This window comes from Dromaius novaehollandiae, chromosome 2 (assembly GCF_036370855.1).
Source record: "Dromaius novaehollandiae isolate bDroNov1 chromosome 2, bDroNov1.hap1, whole genome shotgun sequence".
Classification (NCBI taxonomy): domain Eukaryota; kingdom Metazoa; phylum Chordata; class Aves; order Casuariiformes; family Dromaiidae; genus Dromaius; species Dromaius novaehollandiae.
In genome coordinates, this window is record NC_088099.1 from 12455979 (window position 1) to 12480009 (window position 24031).

Genomic DNA, 24031 nt, shown 5'->3' on the forward strand with positions numbered 1-24031 from the left:
AATACACAAACAGCTGAAGCAGCTTTAGGAGAGCAGACACAAACACATCCCAAAGTACCTATATGAACTAAATTGGTCCAGTATTTGTCTTTGACTCTTAGGAAACTACCTAATTTCCAGCTGATTAAACCCACGAATACAGCAAGCAGGCAATGCAATGGAGGAACAAATCCATTCTTACTCCTGACCTCACTTCAAATTCCAAATGCACTAAGAAAAGGTAGTTTCAAAAATGTACTTGTATATATGAAATATCAACAGTTACCTGATTAATGGACAGTATCTTGCATTAAAAGAAAAAAACCCTTGAATTCTCCTTATTTGAAGGTTTCAAGAATACTGCATAGAAAACACTAATTACATTGGGTCTAAACTAAAATGAACAAGGCCTATACTACAGTGAGACTGGCATGAAAGCTCCCAATGATGTCAGTGAAAGATCTGTTCAAAGATCAGAAGTTTAGTGTTGTTTTTAGAGATTCATAGAATGTTTAGTAATATGTTACATACAATGTCAATTGGTTAAAAAAAAGTGTTTCACACCAAGTATTTATTACAGTCTATACCCTTCCCTTCTTCCGTAACTTTCATCCTTTTCTTCAGCTCTCCTTCTTAACCTTTCTTCTTCCTAAAGCAACTTCTAATCTCCTCCCACAGTTTTGTCCTTCAGATGTTTTATTCTGAAGTAGATAATGCCAACACCTGAGAAACAGGTATATCACATACTGACCACTATCCCCCCATCCCCACTTTCTTCCTCAAAGCCTGAGAGTATTCCATGATAGGACCAGAATGACATGCATTTTTTAGCATTACAAAAAAAATTTGTATTTCAGAGTTGGAAGCACTACCTATGTCACTCTTTAACAAGTGAAACAGATCCAACCTGCTGTTCGCTTGTTTTACACTGCTACTTCACTCTAAAGTAAGAGTTAACCATTTTGGGTAAGAAAAGGGTATGCTAAGAAGCTCTAACACTAAACTCAGGAATGCTACTCCTTTAAAGTGCTAGGCACTATTAATGCTATTTACTATTTGCCAATTAGTTATTATTTAATATTCCCCAATAGTACCTTAAGTAGAAGTGTCAAAAAGGACATTCAATTTTGAACACAAGGAAGGATGATGCCACAACCATGTCTGAATTTAGCTCCCTTGATTCCCAACTAGTACGGATGTTATGCTTGCCATTTTAAATATGTTACAATCAGCTACGCACAATCAAGAAGGAACAGAGCCTCTCCCCCATCATGAGCCTCACAATAGGAACACCCAGCACATTTCCCTCTCCTTCTCATTCCCCTTCTCAGTTCAAACAGTAATCTTGATATGCGTTTCAGAGACCTGCCCATTTTAGCTATCATATGTAAGTATGGCTTAATCTTTATGCGTCTTCAGAAGTTTCTTAGAACATGCCACTTGGTATAGACTACAGCTATTAACAGTTGTACTGAAAAACTCACAAAGGTTTCATTAAAAAAGAATGCAAAGAGGTCATACTAATTTGTTGCTTATTTTAGCACTTTAGGTGCTTGATTGATTTTTAAAGATATTGAAAACTTTATTCATCACATTAATACCTGTGAGAGAGAGAAGGTAGATGAATCTCATCACCATGTCTGACCCAGCTAGAAACATCCAGCATTGACATGCAGATATCTAACTGTAGGTATCTACCCTTACAGACTTGCATTCAGAAAAACATTTCAGAAGACACTACTCAGTCACAGCCACAGGTTATGAGTGATTCCGTACAGCACCTCATAAACTCTATACTCAAACAGGTAGAGACTGGTTTCTGAATATGCCTAAGCCTGAGAACAAAAGGGACAGTTTCTTGTGAGGTCTGTATACAGAATGCATATATTGAACAATAAAATCCTAACCACTGCTTTTTTTGGTTGCTTTAAATGCAAGCAGAACAATGAACTTCCATTTATTTATTTTTTGAACAAAGCCTGAAAAAAATATCAGCTTTCTTACCTGTCTGGGTGGTTTCATGCATAGACTCATACTCAGAATGATCGAGAGCCAAAGGGTTCATATCTGTCTGGTCTGACACCGAAACAGCTGGCGATGGCTCTTGCAGTTCTGTCAGCACTGCATTCTGATGCTTTTTGTCACCATCACCATTGGCATCCAGTCCTGCAGCGAAGATGACAGAGGTTACAGACACACTCAGAAAATGACCCTTCCAATCATAACACCACATGCACTTAAAACTAAATCTGAAAAAACCCAAAAAACAAAAAAGCAAAAACAACCCATAAAAGTTTATTAAATACTTGCACTTATTTTTTAAGCACGAAATTAAAACTGAGAAAGTTCTCCACTGAATTTTACCTTTTCCTTGAGGAACAGCTAGAAATTATTATTCATACCTTCTTTACAGGAATCTGGAGGTTGGTCAGGTATTTCTTCCCACGTTTTGCTCACACTGCCATCAGTGGCACCACCTGCTTCCAAGTGTAACATATGATTTCCCCACACCTTTGCATTAGGATTTAATTCAGAAACCTTGGTTGACTCCTACAAAAGGAATTTTTTTTGATTATGTATTTTATGGATGCACAGCCTGTGTGTATACATGTACATAGTTTCAAGTAACAGAATCAGGTGTACAACTCAAGATGGTGCTGTCAAGTTTCATCACATCTGAACATACTGGCTGAACTACAATCCAATAGTGATTTCAGGTACAAAAATGACTCAATTGTGCGGCATAGTATTCATTTCCCTGCTTAAGAAACACCAGGAAAGGCTAGCCAAGCAGCTCAAACTACAACAAACATTCCATGTTTAATTTTTGACAGACTGGCTCAATCTGTACCTGCCTAGACTTTAGGCAGCTCTCTAATATACATGTTAATTCAATGTTGATAACATTGTTATTGTATCTATTCCTGTGAAAGAACACAAAAAAATAGAAAAAATAAAAATAAACACAGACAAAGCATTTTTTTGGACTCAGATAAACATATAAAAGTTTTAAGGAAGCATTATGAGAAAACTGAAAGCAATAAAGGACCCATGACGACTATCATTACTTCAAGAGAAAAACAAAGCATTAACAACAATCTGGGTTAGGTTTTCCTTAAGCAAGACAAAAGGAATGAAATACTAGCTCCAGTAAAATCATCTTAACCTATTTCCTTTAACCTGGATTGGAAATGGTTATATTCGATGGTTACATACAACCATTATAAAAATTATATTTGCATTTCAGAGAAATTACTCTGCAATGCCAACATCTACAATGCTTCTGATGAGCACGGGACAGTTTTGACTCATTTCACTACTGTTTCAGCAAAATGTATTAAGTTATTTCATTCCCATAATACGTTGATACGTTTTAATATGAGTATCATACTGAGAAAGGGCATTGCTCATGATATCATACACTTCTTAAAACTTACTAAGGTTTATTTTGCAAATGTAAGGACGCTAAGAACATTACAGAGTAAGATAAGTACTTCAGTACTCCACGAAGCTCAGATTATTTCAAAATACTTGCACTTGGATACCGTCATTATTCTAGTGCAGAGAGAACAAATCCAGAAGGTAAAAAGATGTAAAGAATCTCAACTTAAACACATCCAAACAACGGAGGAAAGACTGGCATGTTTGACACAACCACTTCAACGGCAAGGTTTCAGCGATGACAGCGAGTTTCATCCGTTTCCCTTTCTACTACAAGAAGTTCCCTTAGGGATAAAGGGCTTCACCTCTAGTATGACCCAGTGCTGGCACTGCAATTGCGGGGCAAGGTCAGAGCAGCTGCCGACAAGCAACAGGCACGGGGAGCAACAGTGCTACTATGCACCGGCCCCGCTCAGCGGCAAGGGAAGCAGAGCAGCTGCTGCCACAGGTCCAGTTGGTTGCTTCCTTACCCAGCTAGCCAAAACCCAGGCTAGCTCATTCCCCCTGCTCCTCCTGCGGCCATTCGTTTCTGTAGCCCTTCAGAAGAAGCTCTCCAGAAGTAAGCAAAAGGCATCCTAAATGCTACCCAGCAAGAACTTAAGATTTCAGGAAATCCATAAACAATTCTTCCTATATGAAGGTACAGAGCACTATTACTGGCCTACAGAAAGTTTCCCTAACGCATACCGAAGTGTTCATCTCAAGCTCATGTAGAATTGAGAACTTGCAGTTTGGGAACTTTGCCAACATTTAAACTTCCAGACAAGCGATACAGAATCAAAAGCGGGGGGGGGGGGGGGGGGGGGAATCACTATTTGGTAGCATTTTGAACTGCTACATGCATGTATAGCATTCAGTTTTGCAAAGAAAAAAAGATACTGGTCAGCATCAAGACACAGTAACCCATGAAATATTTCATAACTATTTGATGAAACCGAGGTTTAAATGACTTAGTTTATCCCAATTCCTAGGTTTAGTTTCAAGCTTTAACATCAAATCACATTCATAAAATACTTACAAATTCATCTTTATCTTGCCATCCCCAAATACCAATGTTTTTTGGTACTAGCAGTGGATAAGGATATCTTCCCACTGCATATGGAGCACATGTTAAATCTTCAGGTTGGCTCTGGAAGTCTTCACTAGCTATACATAGCCTATCACTCTTCACAGTATTGTTTGAAATGGCATTATTCCATAAAAAGCCCATCAGATATTCACCATTACCAGTAATTATGGTGTCAGAAAGTAGCTGATTTGTCAAGTCAGCATTGCCAGTCTGAAGACTTATGAACTGTGACCTCATTTCTGCCTGAGAATTTTGTCTCTCCAGTTGATAGGAATGTTCTTGGTCACTCAAGATGTCTTCCATCAGCTCTAATACATGCCTCTCACCGCCTTGCCGAAATGCTGCAGCACCAGAAGAGGCACTGGGTATCTCATATGAAGGAGTAGCAGCATATTTGTCTACCTGTTTTGGGTCAAAACAAACTCCAAGCTCTTTGCCTGAGAAAATCTTGTGATCTGACTGCATTTGTTCACAACTTGTGGTCAAGTCATTCATTCGAGTGCTTAATATGTAACTGGTATTTTTCAGTTCAGTAGTCTTTCCTTCTAACTCCCCTAAACTCCCATTAGTTAAAGCTTCTACATTGCCAGTTGACATGCTAAAAACAGTGAGATTTTCCTCCTTTGAGTCAATACTGACAGAGCATTTCACTTCATCACTCTGAAGACTACCTTCCTTTAGATCACATACAGTTTTTTCATGAGTTTCTGAATGTTCTTCAGTAAAATACTCAGCAGAGACCAGGGCAGACGTGGATTCTGGCTCTGGATCAGCAGGCTCTTTTGCTACTTTGTGATATACATCAGAATATGAATTTTGACATGATGTAGGTAAATAATTGCGAGCTTTATATAAAAGATCACAATCATAATTTTTAGAGGAGGAATTTTGATCGTGAGGTAAGCCTTTATTGCAATTTAAGGCATTTTTGTCATGATCAACAACATTAGCATCAGAAATCTGTTTAACATTTTCTGCTTTGTCATTAATTGTCTCATCTGGGTAAACTTCACATTCTGGCTGTTTTATAGATTCTGCCAGAATAACTGGTGGTGTAGTAGCATCAGGCCCAGCATTCCACTGACTTTCCACTGCATGAAAGGAACATGTATCCTGGTGTTCATCCTGGCCATTCAAGTCCATTTTATTCATATCCTCATGTTCCAAAGACACAGAAAAAATACTGCTTTTGTTAACTGAGGCTGAGTAGTTGCATACTTTATTTTTGGATGCCTCTTGTGAAGTCTGAAATTCTAGGCTGTTATTCTTTAGGAATATTTCATCTGTGCTTGTGTTCTGTAGTTCATGAGATGTCAAAAGGCCATCACTAACCTGTGACTGAGTTGTGCTCAAGCTACCAGCTTCCTCAAGCATGCTGCCTGTTTGCTGAATGACACTCACACAGACATCTTCCTCCACGCTATTACAGCTTGGAGCTTCAGATATCTTGTTTTCAGTGCAAACCTTGATTTGAGTTTGAAAATCAGAACTTTTTTTCAAGTTTCCCTGCATTTCAGTCATATCTGAAGCTTCACTGCTATGAAGAATTGTACTTGCATGTTTCTCTTCATCCTTCAAGAATTCTTCCAACACGCTGTTACGTTCACAGGAATCAGATGCAAACTTCTGGCTATCACTATGAGTACTGTGAAATGGTCTCATTTCCACATTAGAGTTTTGCTTACTTTCCGACTTCAGGAAATAGTAGTCTTCTTCAACAATTTTTTCTACATTTTGACTCACCAAAAAGGAATCTCTGTCTGTTTCATGCAACTCTAATGATAATTTTAAGTTACTCCCTGCATTCTCTACCACCCATTTAGTGTCTTGGTCATCTCTAGTAGCATCCACAAGTTTTACAGCATCGCAGTTTCTATTAAGTGATTCATTCCCACGAACACCATTACCTACTGTATCTACTTCCTTTTGTCTATTCTCCGGGACCTCTTCATTACATACTTTCACTCTTAAACCATCTGTTACTACATTCTCAGTATTTAACCTATGTGCTTGACAGCTGCTAGCCAGTAAGTTATCATAAGACAACTGGATGTTCATACTACAATATTCCTTTGTTTCCTTTTTCTGCATGTTTGACCTCTCCTCTTTTTTACCCAGACACAGTTCTTTCTGTGAATTAAACTCAGCTTCCACTTGTGCTGATTGCTGCATTGGAAATTCCTTCTCAGTGCCTACAGACCATGCCATGCTGCACATTCCTTCATCAGCAACAGCTGAATTATCTACGTCTGCTGCAGTCTCTTTGTGCATGGTAGCTAGCACCTCTTCATCCACTTTCAGATCTTCAGCATCTACAACACAAATACTATAAAACTCCCAATCTTTTACATGTTTTCTGTTGTCTACATCAAGATAAGAAAAGGTTGGAACTGTCTGTCTATGTGAACTTGAAACTTTTGGAAAGCTGTCACTCCTGCTGTCTTCAGTGTTTACTACTGTTTCATTCTGTCTTGGATGGTTGCATGTAACTGGATAATCCTCCAGAAAACTCCTATTTAAGGAAATTTCATCCTGTAAACCTTTGTCTAGGATCTCTGGTACAGGTGAAGTAGAAATAAGATCAGATGAGCAATGATCTCCAGCTATATTTTCATTATTAGTATAACTGTTAATATTTTCTGTATTGTTCATATGCTGAGCATTAGAGTTTTCAGGTGCTCCTTTGTTAATAAGCCTATCTCTCTTTTCACTTTTCTGCAGATTGTCATGTGTACCAGAGACCTTCAGGAGGTGACTAAAGGAATTAAAGAAGCTGAAAGGTCTGTCATACATTCTCCTAGAGACGCTCTCGCAGGGAGTATTATCCACACTTTTGTATGAATAATATTTTGCTTTTCTATCCCAGAACCCAGATTCAGAATTTGATGCCATGCAATTGTCAGTAAAAACACACTCAGCGCTGACTAAGGCAGCTGCCCCATTAACAGTCCTTCCCACTGTAGGCAGATCCTTGCTTTCCACAGTTCCTAAAATCAAAGATAAAGTTTTACTTATCCTTGACTCCGGTGCTTCCTCTTCCACAGATTTTTGTAACAAGCCAGTTTTCTCCTCATTTGTGCTGTTATTCAAATCTTTACTGAAGCAGCAGCCCATGATTAGTAAGTTGTGTCAAAGGAGTCTTCTCATTGCAAATCACCTTTCTCTGTACACTACACTAACTTTCTACTGCTACTGAAGAGGCAAGCCAACACCCAGCTGCCAAAAATAGCACATTAAAACCATGCAGGAGGTTCACATGTCATTGCCACTCAAATTCCAAATCCCAGTTGCTGAGCAATGTTTTAATATTTTATCATATGTATTGCAACATTCAAACCAAATAATTTTCCTAATGAGATTACAGACTATTTACAAGTATTACTAAGTATACTGAAATTTCCTTCATCCAAACCATTAAAATATTTAAATGTGCATGTGTGCCAAAAAGCTGTTTTCCTTTAAATTTTATGTGTTCTACCATACAAGGTTGCATATGTTTAAATCTGATTTAAAGACAAAATTAGTGGAATCTGTTGGTATAAAACTTGTGTGATCTGTTTTCTCCTTCTCCTCCCTTCCTCCATAGCTGAACCTACACTGAGTTTGCTCCTTTAGGAAAAAACAGTCTAAAGATAGATAAGACCTCATGTATTCCATTAAACAGTCACTGTACGTTATCAGAAGCTAATTCTGTTCCAAGCCTTTTTTTATCGTTATCTGCTTTAAAAAAAAAAAAAAAAAAAGCGCCCACATAATCCCTCAGTGAGGCCTCAGGGCCTCACAAAATCATATAGCTATTTTCAGGTACTGTGGCAGGATTAATTATACTTAAATCTCCAAAAAATTTGTGTATTCTGTTACAGAAAACCTCTAAGGTAGGAGATTTAACAAATATTTTGAATAAAGTCTACCATTTCCAAAAGTCTGTCAACAGCATGTTTTCTTTGCTGTACTTGAACAGACTTCTTTTCAACCTCATGACAACAACACATCTTTTCAGCATATTTGATTCTTTAATATTCAGAAGAATTAATTCTATTGTTTAAAGTAATGAACAAACAAACAAAAAAAAAGCAGCAAGCTTTTCTTCTTTGCTGTCCCCTGAAGATTGAATGGGAAAAAAAAAAAGTGATGCTGCACTGAACCACACTAAGCAGAATCATACTGAATTAAAATCAGGTGGAAGGACCTAAAAGAATACAAAACTGCTTTTATTATCCCAAACTGTTCCGAATCTTATGGTAATAACTTGCAAAATACAAGCTAGTATTGAGCAAGTACAGAAGCACTCTAGAAACAAAAATGTTTCCCTTCAGGTAGTCTGCACTGCAGTCATTCTGTGAAGCACTCCTGCAGTAATAATAGTAGAGTTTGCACATTAGCAGCATAAAAAAGGTTAGAGACAAACCTCCCTGCAAATCTGACAAGTAATGCTTAAGGTGTGCTGCAGGAATAAACCGCACCCTCAGAGGTGAGAATCAGAAATCATTAATCTCTGTTCTTTACAAAGTATGAAATGTTTCTACCCCTTTTTCTGAAGTTTCTGCAAGGTGTTTGAATATTTATTTCGAGTAGTTTCTTAGCTGATTTTGCTCTATATTTGGTAATATGAATACAGTGTGCAACAAAAAGTTACTACACCTGTAACGCATCCCCCAATATGGCTTCTTCTCCTCAAACTAGGGTGCTGCCCACACGACAAATTAATTTAAAAAAGATGATGCAATTCCATATTCTTAAATACAGGTTAGTATACATTTAAATGCCAGATAGATTCAGACTTGCATATGTGGTAGGCCCATGCTTCAGAGGAAGCATTCTGCTCAGCACTAATCCTCCGGCCAGTAAAAAGGTTGCTGAACTGGCTGGGGAATACATCCCCTCCTCGGCAAGCCTGCTCTGAAATTGCAGAGTAACGAAAGAGGAAGACTACCCCGCCCCCCAGGTTATCTAATAGGTGAAGCATCACAGGTCCCTGCAGATATATTGTTCTTAAGCATAGGAAGTCTGATGCATCATTGCTGCCATCTGCTGCAATTTTTTTAATTCTCTCCTGGGACAAAGTTATTCAACATGCCTGTATCTAGCTTGATTCAGACTTAAAACTATGCCAAGTCACTCCTTTCTTTAGCTTTCCCTGGAACGAAGTACAGGGAAAGGGGGAGGGAGGGTGTTTGTAATAGTTTTTTTTTTTTTTTTTTTTTGAAGAAATGCCACAAGCAAACAGATTCAACTGTTTTTAATGTCAGTATAAAGTCACATCAATACTTGCGAAGTTTATAACTCTCATCAGGTAAACAGTGCAATTTTTTTCCCCCTGTGATTTAACTATTATGAACTACATGCAGAGAGAAAAAAGCTTTCTAGAGAGGAACAAAGTGCCTTTAAGAGACAACCAGGGCAAAGTCCACTCTCCCAGCGCTCTAACAAGCAGTTCTGCTATCAACCGACTAGGAGAAAATGGGTGAAACAGTTCAGTCGAGCAGTTACGCCTTGCAGTTTTTCCCTACTCTCTTCTTTATGCACAAAGGCACATTTTGTGCTTGTTCCTTTGGTTCTACCCAAGAGCTCTAGGGGTAATTTCTCCTTTTAGTCATCTATAGTGAACATTCAAGTCACATTCTTCAACGCTACTTACAGAGGGATGACCATAAAAAACAACAACAGAAACTTAAGTAGAAAATGCCCATACTATTGCTGTATCACCTGAGGCTGGTTGTTGAACTTCCAAAACTCAGGAAGTCTCAAAAGCCTGCTGGCTAAGCTGAACACCTCCACCCGACTCAGGCTAAGCTGAACACCTCCACCCGACTTGAGAAGCACTTCTGAGTAACACTGTGCTCTATCGTTTCAGGGACTAAATCAGCTGGGGGTAGGGTTGTACTTATGCTCTTGGATGAAAAGCTTCCCGGATACTCAAAACTCGAATAGGCTTTCCCTCTCCATGAAACAAAACCATTCTGAAGCAACACTTTCATGTCTTTAAAAATTATTTTTACTTAGTAAAGTCCTATACCCTGTACACAACTAAGCAGGAGGCCAGAAATCAAACGTGCTTATTAGCTGTATACCTGCAAGTCCACTTTCATTTCTACATATGCCTATTAATCATGCAAACAATTGAGTTTACCCCATATATCTTCTTATAAATGTTAGTTTTAAAATACAGTCTAGCTTTCAAGTTACCATAGCACAAGTTAAAACAATCCATGTAACTTTGACATCTAACTTCATTTCTCCTTTTTCTACAGTCAAACAACTGATCAGTCCTCCAGCAACACTGATCACATGGCACTAAGACACTAACCTGATGCCCTGCCCACCAGCGGTTATGGGAAGGGAGGTCACAACGTCACCACTACAAGTTTCAGGGAACAGCTGTTCAGATTGTTTCGCTTTCCCTCCAACATATCAAGGTTAAGTGGACCGTTAAAGTTTAAATAGATATCTTTTACACATTAAACTATGACCAATTAGTACCAAACTAGTCACCACCTTCCTCATGTTGATAACATGACAGAAAAAGTGAATGCTGAGCAGTATTGATGCTTCAGGATCCTGCACATACTCAGTTTAAGGTCTAATCCTCCCATTTCTTATATTATACTATTTATGATATCTTTAATTATCAAATGACACCTGTTAAACTGTTGCTAAACTCTTAACTGGCACATACTATAATAGTGTGTACTGTTACATGATCTAAGGATTACAGGTTATATTGAATTTTCACAAAATTATTACACAGTGTTCCTATGTTAAACTAGCAAACCTGGTTTCCTCCATGCCCTTTGGTTTCTCTGTCAGGATCATTCTTGAATGGGTTGCAAAAGAATTTTAGAACAACATAGCCTAGCTAAGGAGCTCTAAAGCCATGACAGCCTTCCATATCATCTCCCGTGAAAAACTTTTTAGGAAGTTCAATTAAGTTTCCATCACAAATTTTCAGGCTTGTCAGTCCTAAGCATAAGAAAAATATCAAACAAGTAGATGGAGCCTGTAAGTTACACTGCCTATAAAAGTTGACAAAACCCAGCTAACCATGGAAGTTCAAATTCCCATTAACAGAAGCCCAGGATATCACCTGATAATGAATTAGCTCATGGGCAACACTTACAATCAGACAGCAAGGTTTATAAGGGATCACAGTCACATTGTCCACTGGAACATACCAACATTTGAAGAAACTGTTGCCACTTGATGATAAGAATCCCTCCTAATGCTTAATTTCAGAAAAAACCCTCAAATCAGCAGATTCCAAATCAGGTCTTTGATTTAGCCAAAGAAAGAAAATCCTTTGGTCCTTGGAATAGTTATTTGAGAGGCCACATATTAATCAAAGGCAGGTATGAAAGGGGAAAGAGTTTTGGATCAGTGCACCAGGAAAAACCCTGTGCCTTCAGAACTGAAGACTAGGTCACTCCTGTTGGGCAGAGACAGGTCATTATTACTAAGCCAACTCTGCAGTGGGATTTGGGACTTGGCCTCTTTCCCCAGAGGGTAAACTCAAATCCCTAGCAGCAAAATGTACTAATCCAAAAGAACACAAAAAAGTGAGTCAAAAGCAAGTTGAACACAAACACTGACTCTCTTGGGTTCAGTTGGGCCAGGGCTTTCTCACAAAGGATAATTATCAATCAGGATACAAAAGAATCCAATGACGGATGTCACCTGAAGTGACAACAAAGCTTGCTTCTAGGGGAAAAAAACAAAAACAAAACAAAGACACCAAATACCAGTATATAGAAGTCCTAGATTTATCAAAGCTACGAATCTGTTAGTGTCCCCTAATGTTATCTACCCCTAGTTTGCAAGTGTAAGCTACTATTAACAAGGAATTCAGGAGGGTGCCCAAGTTGCCAACTTCTATTTCACTCAACTTGCACATGAAGCTACAGAAATTCTGCCACTGAACACTGCTGAAATCAGCCAAATTAAGGAGGAGCTGCTGTTGGAAATCAACTCTGCTAGGCTTGAGATCAAATGACATTGCCATTAAATAGCAGACATATCCCTATTTTGACAGATATTGCTGGCCAGAAGAAACGGCTGCCTCAATTACCATCAGGTTAAGCCTTTGAAAACTGTTAGCAAACAAGTAACCTGCATGCCATTAACATAAGCAACCCTGGCAAGTGATTTCTGGAGGGTTTTACCATGCTAAGAAGTTACAATATCAAAAATTTAGTTTTAATTCAGTCACCATTGAGTGTGGAAGGTATATTAAGTTTTGGTCTTACTAAGATAATAGACCGACTACGGTCATAGATAGGAAAATATATTTATTATTTACAGATAAGAGCTCTCTATATAATCATTTGAGAACTCAGACCAGTAAATAGGGATTTATTTTTCCAGGCTCTAGAGAGATGCCCGAAAATTCCCAGTAGAAATTCTATAACCTCCTGAAGTGCCAGAAAAACACTTAGACTAATCACCACCAGATCTTAGAAGAGCATAGCCAGAACAGCTAGGGAAGGTAATTCAGCATATTTCTTACAAGTCTATCTTAACAAACAAGCAAAAAAACAAAACAAACCAAACAACAACAAAAAAAACGACTCTTGGAGATCTTGCTAGATACCATGACAACTAGGCCTCATACCAAACATTCTCTGGAGTAAGGATATGTAAATCTATACTTCTATGCAGGCTAAGACAAAGTCTAGCCCTCTGATCTCAAAACAATTAAGATAAACAAGAAAAAGCAGATGACTTAAGTTAACATGAGGCATGTGCTTGCTAAATACAACTCAGTCAGAACTTCAGAAGTTTCTCCTTCCTACCTCCCACTTTTTGGAAAGATGAAATGTTTTAAGGGCATTAGTCTGCTAATTCCTCCCTGTAAGTCCATGAAGCCTTACTAAAACTACAGCCTTGTTCCCAGAAAATGAAGCAAATGTTGTTTGTTCCCTTGCAAATGAAGTCCCTAAGTCCTGGCAAAATATACTCATGCATGCATGCCATTATGAAAAAGGCCACCTTTAAAATAACCCTTTTAACAGCATATATCAGCAATGATCCTGATATAAAAAAAAATGACCTTATGATACGGTGCACACAGACACATGATACTGTATAATTTAAAAAAGCTTGAGAAGTTATAGGTCATATCTTTTTGACATAAAATACTCAGAAAAGAGAAAGCTTTCCTCTCACAAGAGTTAGCTAGTTCAAATGCGGCATTATAGCACTACAGATAGATTCCAAGTTACATTAAAGAGTTTCTTTTCCTAAGGAAAAAAGCCTGACAGTTTTCTAAAATTGCAAGGAATGGCTACTCTTTTTTTCTCCAAAGCAGTATGGAAGAGCAGAATTTGAAATTTAGATCGAAGTTTTTACATGTAGCTTTATAAGAATGTCTTTGTGTGCCAAATTAAAAGAACTAACATCAATGGAAAGACTGATCAAATTACCTTTAATTCTAATTCGCCTTTTAAAAGTGCACTACAAGTTGCAAGCTGTTGAAGCAAATCTGCAAGCGTCTCTTACTGAAGCTTACACACCGAAACATGTGGCAAACAACTATTTCAGAATTTCAACAGTTTCTTGGAATTAAGTGTTTGAATATGGAACATTTGAAAGTTGAGCTTTTGTGAACTATGGCACAAGACTTGCCTCAACTTATTCATCTACTTTCAATTAAACAAAATTCACATCTGAGAGAGGTAGAACAGAAGGGAAGTGAAGAGATCTCTGAATACCTATATATATTCTGCAAAAGAGGAAAACACCAGCTTGATTAGCAAAGAAAAGCAAAGCACAAGTTTGATGTGTTTGATGCAATGCTCCTGCAATGCAGTGATTGTGGCAAGGTAAGTTTAAGCAAGAAGGATTTGATAGTGCATAGCACTGATTTTAAGTGCCTAGTAGAACACGTGTTGAAACTCTTCAAGATGGGCCCTAAGGGGCAATATTCCTGCCAACATGCTGTTAATGATCAAAGATGAAAACATGTTACTATGAGCTTACACATAATTGAAGTATTCGGTCTGCTTAAAGGCCGTTTGTAGTATTTGCTGCAACATACATACGTGAAGTCCTATCCACTATATGATCTGCTAAAGGCATCCCATAAAGCAACTTACTGCATCCTACACAGTAGCATAGAAGTACCACATGTACCATTTGGCAGAAATGACTAAGCGAAATTCCTGTTATAGAATGCAATTTCCTATTTTATAGGTTTATGTTTTTACAACCACAGGTACATGCCAAGAGCATTTCCTGTTGAGATAAACTTTATACATTAACTTAAGTGAGCTAGACTAACTCAAGATTGGTAATGCAATTCTGAGATACAATTTTGATTAAGACATACTAAAAACCTGTTTTACATAGCACATATATTAGGGGAATACATAATTATGGTAATACTTACTAGATGAGAACCGTCTTTAACTTCTTGTACTTGCTGCACCTGCGGTTCAGCCACAACTTTAGTGTCCTGATCAGAAGTCATGAGCTGTCTGCTTTTTGGCTGCTCAGAGAGAACTTTACTGGTCACCTTTGTAAGCTGCAGAAATATGAAGACAAAGACTCCGTGAGCAGTTGTTCAAATTTCACAGAATTTCACAGAATGCACGGCCATTCAAAGAGTGCCATGCCGATTCAGACCAAAGGTCCAATAAACTTGCACCCACACAGTTTAGGCAACATGTTACGGTATAGGGCAAGGATAAAGCAATCTTGTACATGCATTCTGCTTCTGGCAGCAGGCTGTCCAGGGACTGCAGATGAACAGTAAGCAGAACACTTGCCATAGCACTGGGCAGGGAAACTCCGCTGGGAAAGTTTCGTAGGATTCCCACCTTAATTATCCAGATTGTTTTTCAAACCATGCCTTCTTTATACCACTTGGTAGACATTTTTCTTCACTTATTAAGATGCATTCCTAGTGATAAACAGACTTCTGTCTTTTACAACTACTTTGACAGTCATTTAATCTTAGCAAATTAAAAAGCATGTTACAACAGTTCGACTATATTAGTAACGCTCAACAAGTTGTTCTGCTCCATCATCCTAGAATGTTATTTTATTTGATTAGACAGGTAGAAAACTGAGTAACTTGAATATCTGACAGCAACTTAGCTTTGAAATTTGAGGATTATTATTTAATATTGTTATTTTAAAAGACACCTGGTCTTTTAAAAAAAGGGAAGGTTCACTTCTGAGACTTCAAAGTAAACACTGGGATATAAAAATCAGGGTAGGGTTCCTTCTCTCCCCCCCCCCCCTTTTCTTTTCTAAGAGGACTATGAGCAAGTTGTAATATCCTTTCCAATTTATTTCCCCAGAAATTCCAGTGCTACATCTATAACAGGATCACACGAGAGAAATTTATTTTCTTCAAGCTGGTGACACTCAGCTTTAGGGTGCTATTCTGCGCTATCTGCTAAAAGAAAGTAAAAATTTGCAGCACATGGAAGATGAGTAGTACAACTTCAGTCCTTAGCAGCATAAGCTCCTTTTAAGGTATTCTGCATGATTCCAAAAGATTGGGGTTAAAAGCATTTCCTTACTCCATGGCATTACGGCCTTCCGTTGCCTCTACATTAAATTTTGAAACGAACAAAAGCAAGAGAGTCTTTCACACAAGTGATTTGATACATTCCTAAATCTTCAAATAAAATTGCAACACCCATCGACATGACAAGCCAATTCGAATGTCTGTTTTTTGGAGTAATTCAGAAGATAGCTATTTTGCCAATGTTGTCGAAGAAACAAATCTACTGATATCCCAGACAGGACTACATATTCATCTTAGATGAACAGTTGGTTATCACTGCATGCTATTGGTGTAAGAGTCAGCATGAAAAACATGTTTTTCAGAAAAAAATACATGCATTGTGTCACTGTTATACTCCTAGTTTTTCATGAGTAACACCCTGCCGCTCATCTTGGAATGGAAGCTATTCAGGTAAGGGAGAAATGAAGTAGGGAATAAATACTGGAAGCTATACCCACTCCACACGGAGAGCGTTATACACATGTGCACGCACACACACACAGTCCAAGGTGCAGAAACCCTGGAAATCATTTGGGATGTTTTATTTCATAAAATAACAAAGAAACATCCTCAGGATGAAAACAAGTAAACAAATAGCTACACTGTTGTTCAAATTCACACATGGGAAGCTACGTACACATTAACAAAGCAGACAGTGTCTAAGCTCCCTGAGGAATGCTTCTGTCGAATATTCTTTATAGCAAATGTTCTTAGCCTTTTAAAATTTTGGATTGGTATTTTTCTAAAAAGAGTGTAAGACCCCTTATACATTTCATGTTCACTATATATAATCTACATTGCTCTTCACACTAACCTCGTGCAGGAACATTAGCCAAGATTCACAAGCTAAACTCCACTTTACAGATACACAAACATGTTTTAGTCAGTAATGATACCTACTTTGCATTTTGGTCCCCAAATCAATGCCAAGGTGCTTCTTTGCATCCCTATATGTTGCCTGCTTATCTCATCCATGCCCATTCCCATTCCCTTCTAGGGAAGGCACGTCTGCTTGGAGCAAGTCTCTTCCATCCTCTGAACTATGCAGAGTTAGCACCAGTACTTTGTAAACCCATGGATTGCGGAAGGAAAACAGCTGGGATCATGTGATTCTAACAAACAAGAGTAAAGTTCCACTACACACATGCACTTTAAAGCATTTGCTGACTGGCCATCAAGAATATTCAGCTAAATCATTAATTTAGGTTGAGAGTAGACAAGATGTTAGCCAACTTGATAGGTAACACATGACGGCAATGTGCACGTTACTGGTGGCTAGTCCAAGAAATTTAAAGTTACAATAAGAACAACACATCATTCTACTGCTTTTCAGAAGTCCTTCAGGTGAGACTACATGAGACTCTTACACTAGATCTAGATGGAAACTCAAGGTAGCTTTGTTTGGAGTACTCAGACTAACAATCATATTCTTATTAGTCACACAGCTTTGTCATGATAGACACCACATCTAAGTCCACTCACCATACGAACAAGTTCTTGTTATTTTAATAACAAAGAGGCCAAACCCAAATATTTAAGTTGCGTTTCTATCACTCAGGATCAAAATGGTTCTCAAAACAGCTGAGATACTATTATAATCTCTTTAAAGAGGACATTCGACCTGCCTAAATCCTGTGCTTTTAACAATGACCACTTACTGCCATTCTGAAAACAAGTAAGCCACAGTGGAAGATGCCAAACACAGAAGGGGTTTCCTTTACAGTCTTTTTCATTGCAGATGTCATGCTGCTACAGGTCCCCAGGATGTCACGTGCTCTGCTGCAAAGTCCCAAATGCTGGGATGTAATTCAGCGTTGATGCATGTGCTGTTCTGCTAAGTTACAGAAACCTCTCCATCACAAACTTGCCACTTGCTAGTCCCCTAAATCATAAAACCTGTGTGACAGCAGGCTTCTGACTATCATGTCAGAAAATACAGTACTTGTGGAACAAGCAGTGTTAATCACAAATTGTTAAAGGGTCCGTTCACAGGGTGTTCTTTAGCATGTTTTTCATTATAATGATATTACTATAACTATCTTCATACCAAAGCTTATCTATAGGGACAAGAATCAGTATCTGGCAGCACCAGCAACTACAGATCAGGACTGATAGTTTGGAAGACAGTTTATCCTCTTTTGATGCTAGTTTAACAGTCAAAATAGCAAACTGGTAACCATATCTCTGCATAAATGCATACTGCTTCAATAAGCAGGAGACATTTAAGAGAAAGCACAAGTCAGACAACCCCTTTGGGATATAGATGCCAATACTTGCAGCAAAACACACATTTAAATTAAGAAAAAAATTCAGAGGTACACAATCTTTTAGATAACCTTTTAAGAAGATTCTACAGAAGATTCTGTAAGAAGTCTATAGCAAGCAGATTCACAAAAAAATCCATGCCTCCCACAAGTTATGTCTAGTCATATATTCTACACAATGGCGCACATTTATGAATTGATGTGGAAGTATGCAATTATGATTTTGTAATATTATATACCATTCCAATTCTGTAAATATGTACACTAACCTTAATTTTGCTTCTGGCTTGTCATTTGGTCATCACACAGAATAACGTATCTGAAATTGTTGACTTGACTAATTATGTAAAGACTGAAGTTATTCTGAAGACATGAAAATACTAATTTCCAGAACAGCCTAATCCAAGAGCAACTAAATGGATTTTGCTCAAGCTTATCAAGACAATTTGACCTTGGATTGTAAGGAGGCAAAACACTTAAGCTCAAAAAATTAAAATATAGGTGAAAACATGTTTCTTTAAAAACCTGACATTCAACCATGAAGTCCTGGTTATCCCCCAAACCATAAAATGCTACTCAGTCTGCTAAATTAGTAATCATAGTAGGAAGGGGAAGAGTGCGTTAACATAGCTAACATAGCTATTTTTTCATCGGAACAAAGACCATGGGGACTGTAACTCCTCACCAGGACCGACACAGGATCCAACTCCATGGGCACCTGGTCAGCAGCAGTTAATGCGAGGAATTACAAGAACCTCCTGAGTGTGGACTGAGCCCACCTGGCAGTGTGACACAGGATGCACACACTTCAGCCTCCACTGAACTGACTTCCCTCTGAAACACCATCCTCACACATATAAAACTTTTATTTAAAAAAAAAGAAGTTGACACCATGATTCTTTACAGACAGACATTTTAAAGTGTGTCTTATTAGAGGAATTCCATGATTTCAGAAGATACTGCATGCAAAATCGATGTGTGCCATGGGATGCATACCACATGATCCTTCTTGTCCGTATGCCAAACCAACCAGATAAGAGGCTGCTCTCCACCAAAAGCCGTATGTGTGTAATTATGGTGCCAACATCAGACTAACCTTTGCACTACATATTAGTTCAGGTTTAGGTATCTTAAAGTACTGGCAGAGTAAATGTTCAACTGTCCACAGATATTTATATAAACACTATATTCGCATATACCACCAACCTTACAAGCATCTGGGAAGAGACAACTACTCGATTGTTACACTAGCCAATGAAAAACAAATTTCAGATAGGAAACCACCTGGAATGACTATTTAATACAGGCCCACGAAAACAAAACCAAAGCAAACGCAGTCCTGTGTATGCCCCTAACTCCCACTTCTGTTTTTATTAGAAGTAGTCCCTAATTTTTCTAATTCATATTCTAAGTGTGCTTTTATGAGGTCTGTTTTGCTATTTAGAGTTGCAAGAGCAGGAGTAGCAGCATGCATTCTCTTAATCAAACCAGCCAGATAGATCTATTATTTAAAAACATGCAAACCCCAAAACAATGCTGTAGGGCTGAGATCTTGCCTGCCAACTTTCAGCCCAGAGTAATCGGCCCTTAAAAAGAGATTTATAAATGCAAGTGCTGACAACTAACTTTAGCACTGCAAACAGCAACACCATAAAACAAAAAGCTCACTAGAATAAAAGATCTTTTCACTGCTCTTCCAGCAAGCACAAACAAAAATAGATTCGAGTTTGCCTTTGTGCAGAACTCTTCCTCACAAACATTTTAGAAACTTTAAACACAGATTAAGATAAACTTTTCACAGGGCTAACACAGAAATATACTTCCAGTAACATGAGAAAGCCTTAAATGTTTGCAAAACAGAGGTGCACTTGTTAACTTAAGCCTCATAACAAACTTCCAGTTGTAGGCCAGGAGCCGTCTTTCTACTGTCAGAGATAACATACTTTCTCACCATCTTTCACACCCTCGTGTATCCGTAAGGAACTATGACACCACAGCAGAAGCAATCGGAATTACCCAGCTTCAGCTTCAAAACAAGCTCCAGCACCTGGTGAAGACAGCACACAGCTGGTTTATTACTCTTAAAAAAAAAAAAAAAAAAAAAAAGACTCTAATACCCTCTGTATTGTATGTTGCTAACTTGGCAATCAAAGCCCTTTGTACAGTTTAACACAGAAATTGGGTATTTAACAACAAATGGAAACACAGTATTTAATCTCAACTTCACTTTTCTAATTTACCATGAACCAGAGAGTTTTAGGCTCCTATGAACTAGAAGAGTCTGAAACAGTGTTTAGTTTAGAAAATTACTTAAGACCTAATGCCATAGTTGATAGGAGAAATAACAGATGCCTCTTCAAGAAGTATTAGTTTCACACATTAACTCAGGTTTAGCAAGGCTCCTCTTTGTAAAAATTTGTTTCCACAAGTGTTTTGAATACCCAAGGCCTATGTAAAGTGTCAAGGGTTAATCACTCTCAATCCAGGTAAAGCTTCTAACACAGGTGCAGGACAGAACTTAGGCTCACAGAACATCAGCAAGAGCAAGAGAGGGGGAAAAAATTTACATCCTAACCCCTAAGGGTTGCAGGTTTTTCCTCCATCTTAATGTTCTGAGAAGGGATACAAATTGGAGCTTACCATTTTAATCCCACAGCTGTTTTAGAAGGGTTTCAAACAAAGATTTCAGCTGCTAATGTGGGAGCTGCACCATCATCCCACTGCATGGGACAACTGTTACCATTTTATATAAGAAGGAGAAGAAAAAAAAAAAAAGGAACCTTAAAGCTTAATCATTTTGATGGTCCTCACAGGAAGCCTGCAACAGAGCTGTAAGTGGATCATGGACTCCATCTTTCCCTTCAAAACTGGAAATCACTCTTTACAGAGCAGCAGATGCAACATGTAACGTATCAAAGGGTGGTATTATTTAAAATGAAATATAATATTAAGTGGTTACATTATCATAGCAGACAAAATATCTGTGAAAGAAAAATCTAACAGCCCAGAAGAACACATTTGTCAGTGGTGATTTCCACAATCATCATTCTTTGTCTGCAGAAGTTGTAACCTCTGTATTACATAACAGTGCTTAGAAAGCTGACATGACATAAATGTTTAGTCACAACATGTGTCTACAGACGTTAGATACTGAATACACTACTATTTTTAAAATCAGCACAAAGCTCAATTTGTTTAGCTACTAATTCTCTGAACAGCAAAGGGAAAAGTTGAAAGTTTCATCCCTGGAGCTTAGCTTGACCACATGCCCAGACATTATCAAAGTCTGCCAGATGAATGTTTCGGAAAGTACATACATTCAGTGCAAGCGCCAGTATGACGACTGGAAAGTCAGGTCTCCCAAAACCCCCAAGAAGTGCAGTCTGATTTGCTTCCATTTTCCTTCCTGCCAAGGAGATTACTTTTGCCCAAGAAGCCCCAGCAGCAGCCTGAAAACAGAGCCTTGCTGCTCCTCTTCAGGAGCGACCGTGAAAGCACGTTGGTGAGCCCTCCAACCTGACACTTGGCAGACGTAAGGCATTTTAAAACTACACGGCAACCAGGTCTCTGCAAGAAACACAATGTACCTGAAAGTCACCTAAATTCTAATGCTGTACATTTTTAACATTTAGTAAGAGAAAACAATGGCTCTGAGAGTTTAAAGCTGCTCCGTGTTTCTATTTAACAGGTTTATAAAAAAATCCAGTTTTATAAGGTTGATAGCTTCCAAAACTGTCCGATTTCTGTAATTCTGTTAGTCATCCCTTCAAACTTACTAATTTCTCCTCCAAGAATGGTTGAGATGAAGAGAAACAGTGAATTTCCCTATTTAAAGATCTACCAAACGTTCCTGTATTAGACTTCGCGAGTGATTTGTAATTCTGCCATTTACTAAGCTTTCCGATTCCAATTCACACACAAACACATGCGATGGTACCGCAGACTAGACCTGATTACTAGTCTAGAAACTCAGATTGCTACAATAGTTAGTTGTCCAAGAGATACCAAGCAATAAGTTATTAAACAAATGTGATAAAACACCAAAGAAATCTGATACTGGTAAATGGTAAGTACTCTATACAGAGGTATATGAAAAAGTCTTTCGATCAAAAGCAAGAAAAATACTGTCGGGGAAAAAAGGCATAAAGTTAAACTTACTCAGTCACCGAATCTCAAACATCAGGAAGGAAGATCTCAATAGCACACACAAGAGGAGGGGATGACCCTAACCAGCAAACAACCCTGAACATCCTTTTTAAGTCTGGTCTTTTATGCACTGTATTTTTAAAAGGAAATATAGTGTCTATATTTAGTTTTAAAAGGCCTTGCCCAGATTGTTTGTGGCCATCTTGCACATCAAGAAGATAACTTCTCCATACAGGGATCATCAGACACACTCAAACATCACTCAAAAAATGCACTAATCAGCCTGCGCAACACACCCTCCTCAGTAATGCAAGGCATTAGATGTTTCGGAATATATAATCTAAGAAATCCTGCTATTTAAGAACGCTAAGAGCACCCATCAAATCAGAAATAACTGACAGGGAAGAAATTTTTGTACCTGATAAGAGTATCACGTGCCTTGAAGACAAATGTAATTGTGTCGTGAGTTCTCGGTTTGCTTACAGCTTGTTTTCAATTTTCAAACCTGAAGCAGCACTTTCCTGACTGACTGATGCATGTAATATTAGAAAGAACAGATTATTAATTAACTGGGGTTGCTGTATGTAGCACATCCATCACAAAGCCACAAACTTGTTTTCCCTCCCCTTAAGTGGACTAACAGCACACACCCTGCAGGTCATCCAGAAGATGCATATTTTATTTCTATCGTAGCTCCCGTATGTTTTATCAGACATCCTTTTGTCAGACAGCAATTTCAAAAAATACTAAACTTAATTAAAATAAACCCTTCACTCTCCTTTTTGTGTATTATCACAGCAACCCAACAAATGGCAGTTAAAGTTGTTAGTAGCTTAGCCAAATCATGACACTTCTGAAATGAGAGGTGAAACGCCACTTTAATAGAAAGCATCAGTGGTCATTACTCTCCATATCATCTGCACAACCCCATCCTCTCTTGATAAGCTGGTACTGTTGTCCCTATTGAATGCTTTCAACCAGAGGATCACAAATTCTATGTTCATTACCATGGCCTACAAAATTTAAAAGCATACACAAGGAGAAAGGTCTTTTTCCATGAAAAAGAGATCAGAAATTTGCCACTCAAGCAAATACCTCAAAGTATGATGAGTTTCTGTTAAAACACTCCTTTGCTCTCTTTCAATCAGAATCATGAGCATTTTATCACCTCCCCACCCCCAGCCCTGGTCTTTCTTTTTATTGTTCCTGGACAGAGAACATCATCAGCAAGAGCAGATTTAAAATAAATTTAAACAATCTCTCTTTCTACAAACCATCAAACAGAGCTGCACAGGCGCAGTCTGCACACACGCTTCTATCTCTGAGATCACCAGCAGAAGAGAAGACAGAAGGAGCAAGCTGAGAAACTGTGCCATGAATATTCCTTCCTGTTCTCTAGGAAACACCTTCGACAGCAGCAGAGCGTTGCAAACAGCACTGCAGTTCTGAGCGAAACGTAACGGCTCAAGTCCACCTCACAGCTGCTGCTCTTACTCTTGCCTTACAGAGCAGCACAGGTAGTTCCTTCTGCGGGGCTGGGGAGAGGAGGCAATATAGCTACAGGACTTCCACAAAAGGAGTCCCAGCTGAATGCCTGTACTGAAGCACACAGTGAAAAGAAGA

At 38.4% G+C, this 24031-nt stretch overlaps 1 protein-coding gene across 4 annotated transcripts in view; it reads right to left on the minus strand.

Moving 5' to 3' along the window:
- The window catches only part of LARP4B (La ribonucleoprotein 4B), a 56288-nt gene that overhangs the window by 22153 nt on the left and 10104 nt on the right, over positions 1 to 24031 (minus strand). For 3 of the 4 annotated variants that reach the window (XM_026103176.2, XM_026103185.2, XM_026103167.2), the window contains exons 1-4: positions 16899 to 16988; positions 14871 to 15005; positions 2382 to 2529; positions 1984 to 2145 (exon numbers count right to left, since the gene is read on the minus strand). In XM_026103176.2, the coding sequence (XP_025958961.2) occupies positions 1984 to 2145; positions 2382 to 2529; positions 14871 to 15005; positions 16899 to 16985 (532 nt within the window). In that variant the 5' untranslated portion in view covers positions 16986 to 16988. Of the gene's footprint in view, positions 1 to 1983; positions 2146 to 2381; positions 2530 to 14870; positions 15006 to 16898; positions 16989 to 24031 lie in introns of those variants that run through there. The other variant, XM_064505771.1, reaches the window with a different exon arrangement.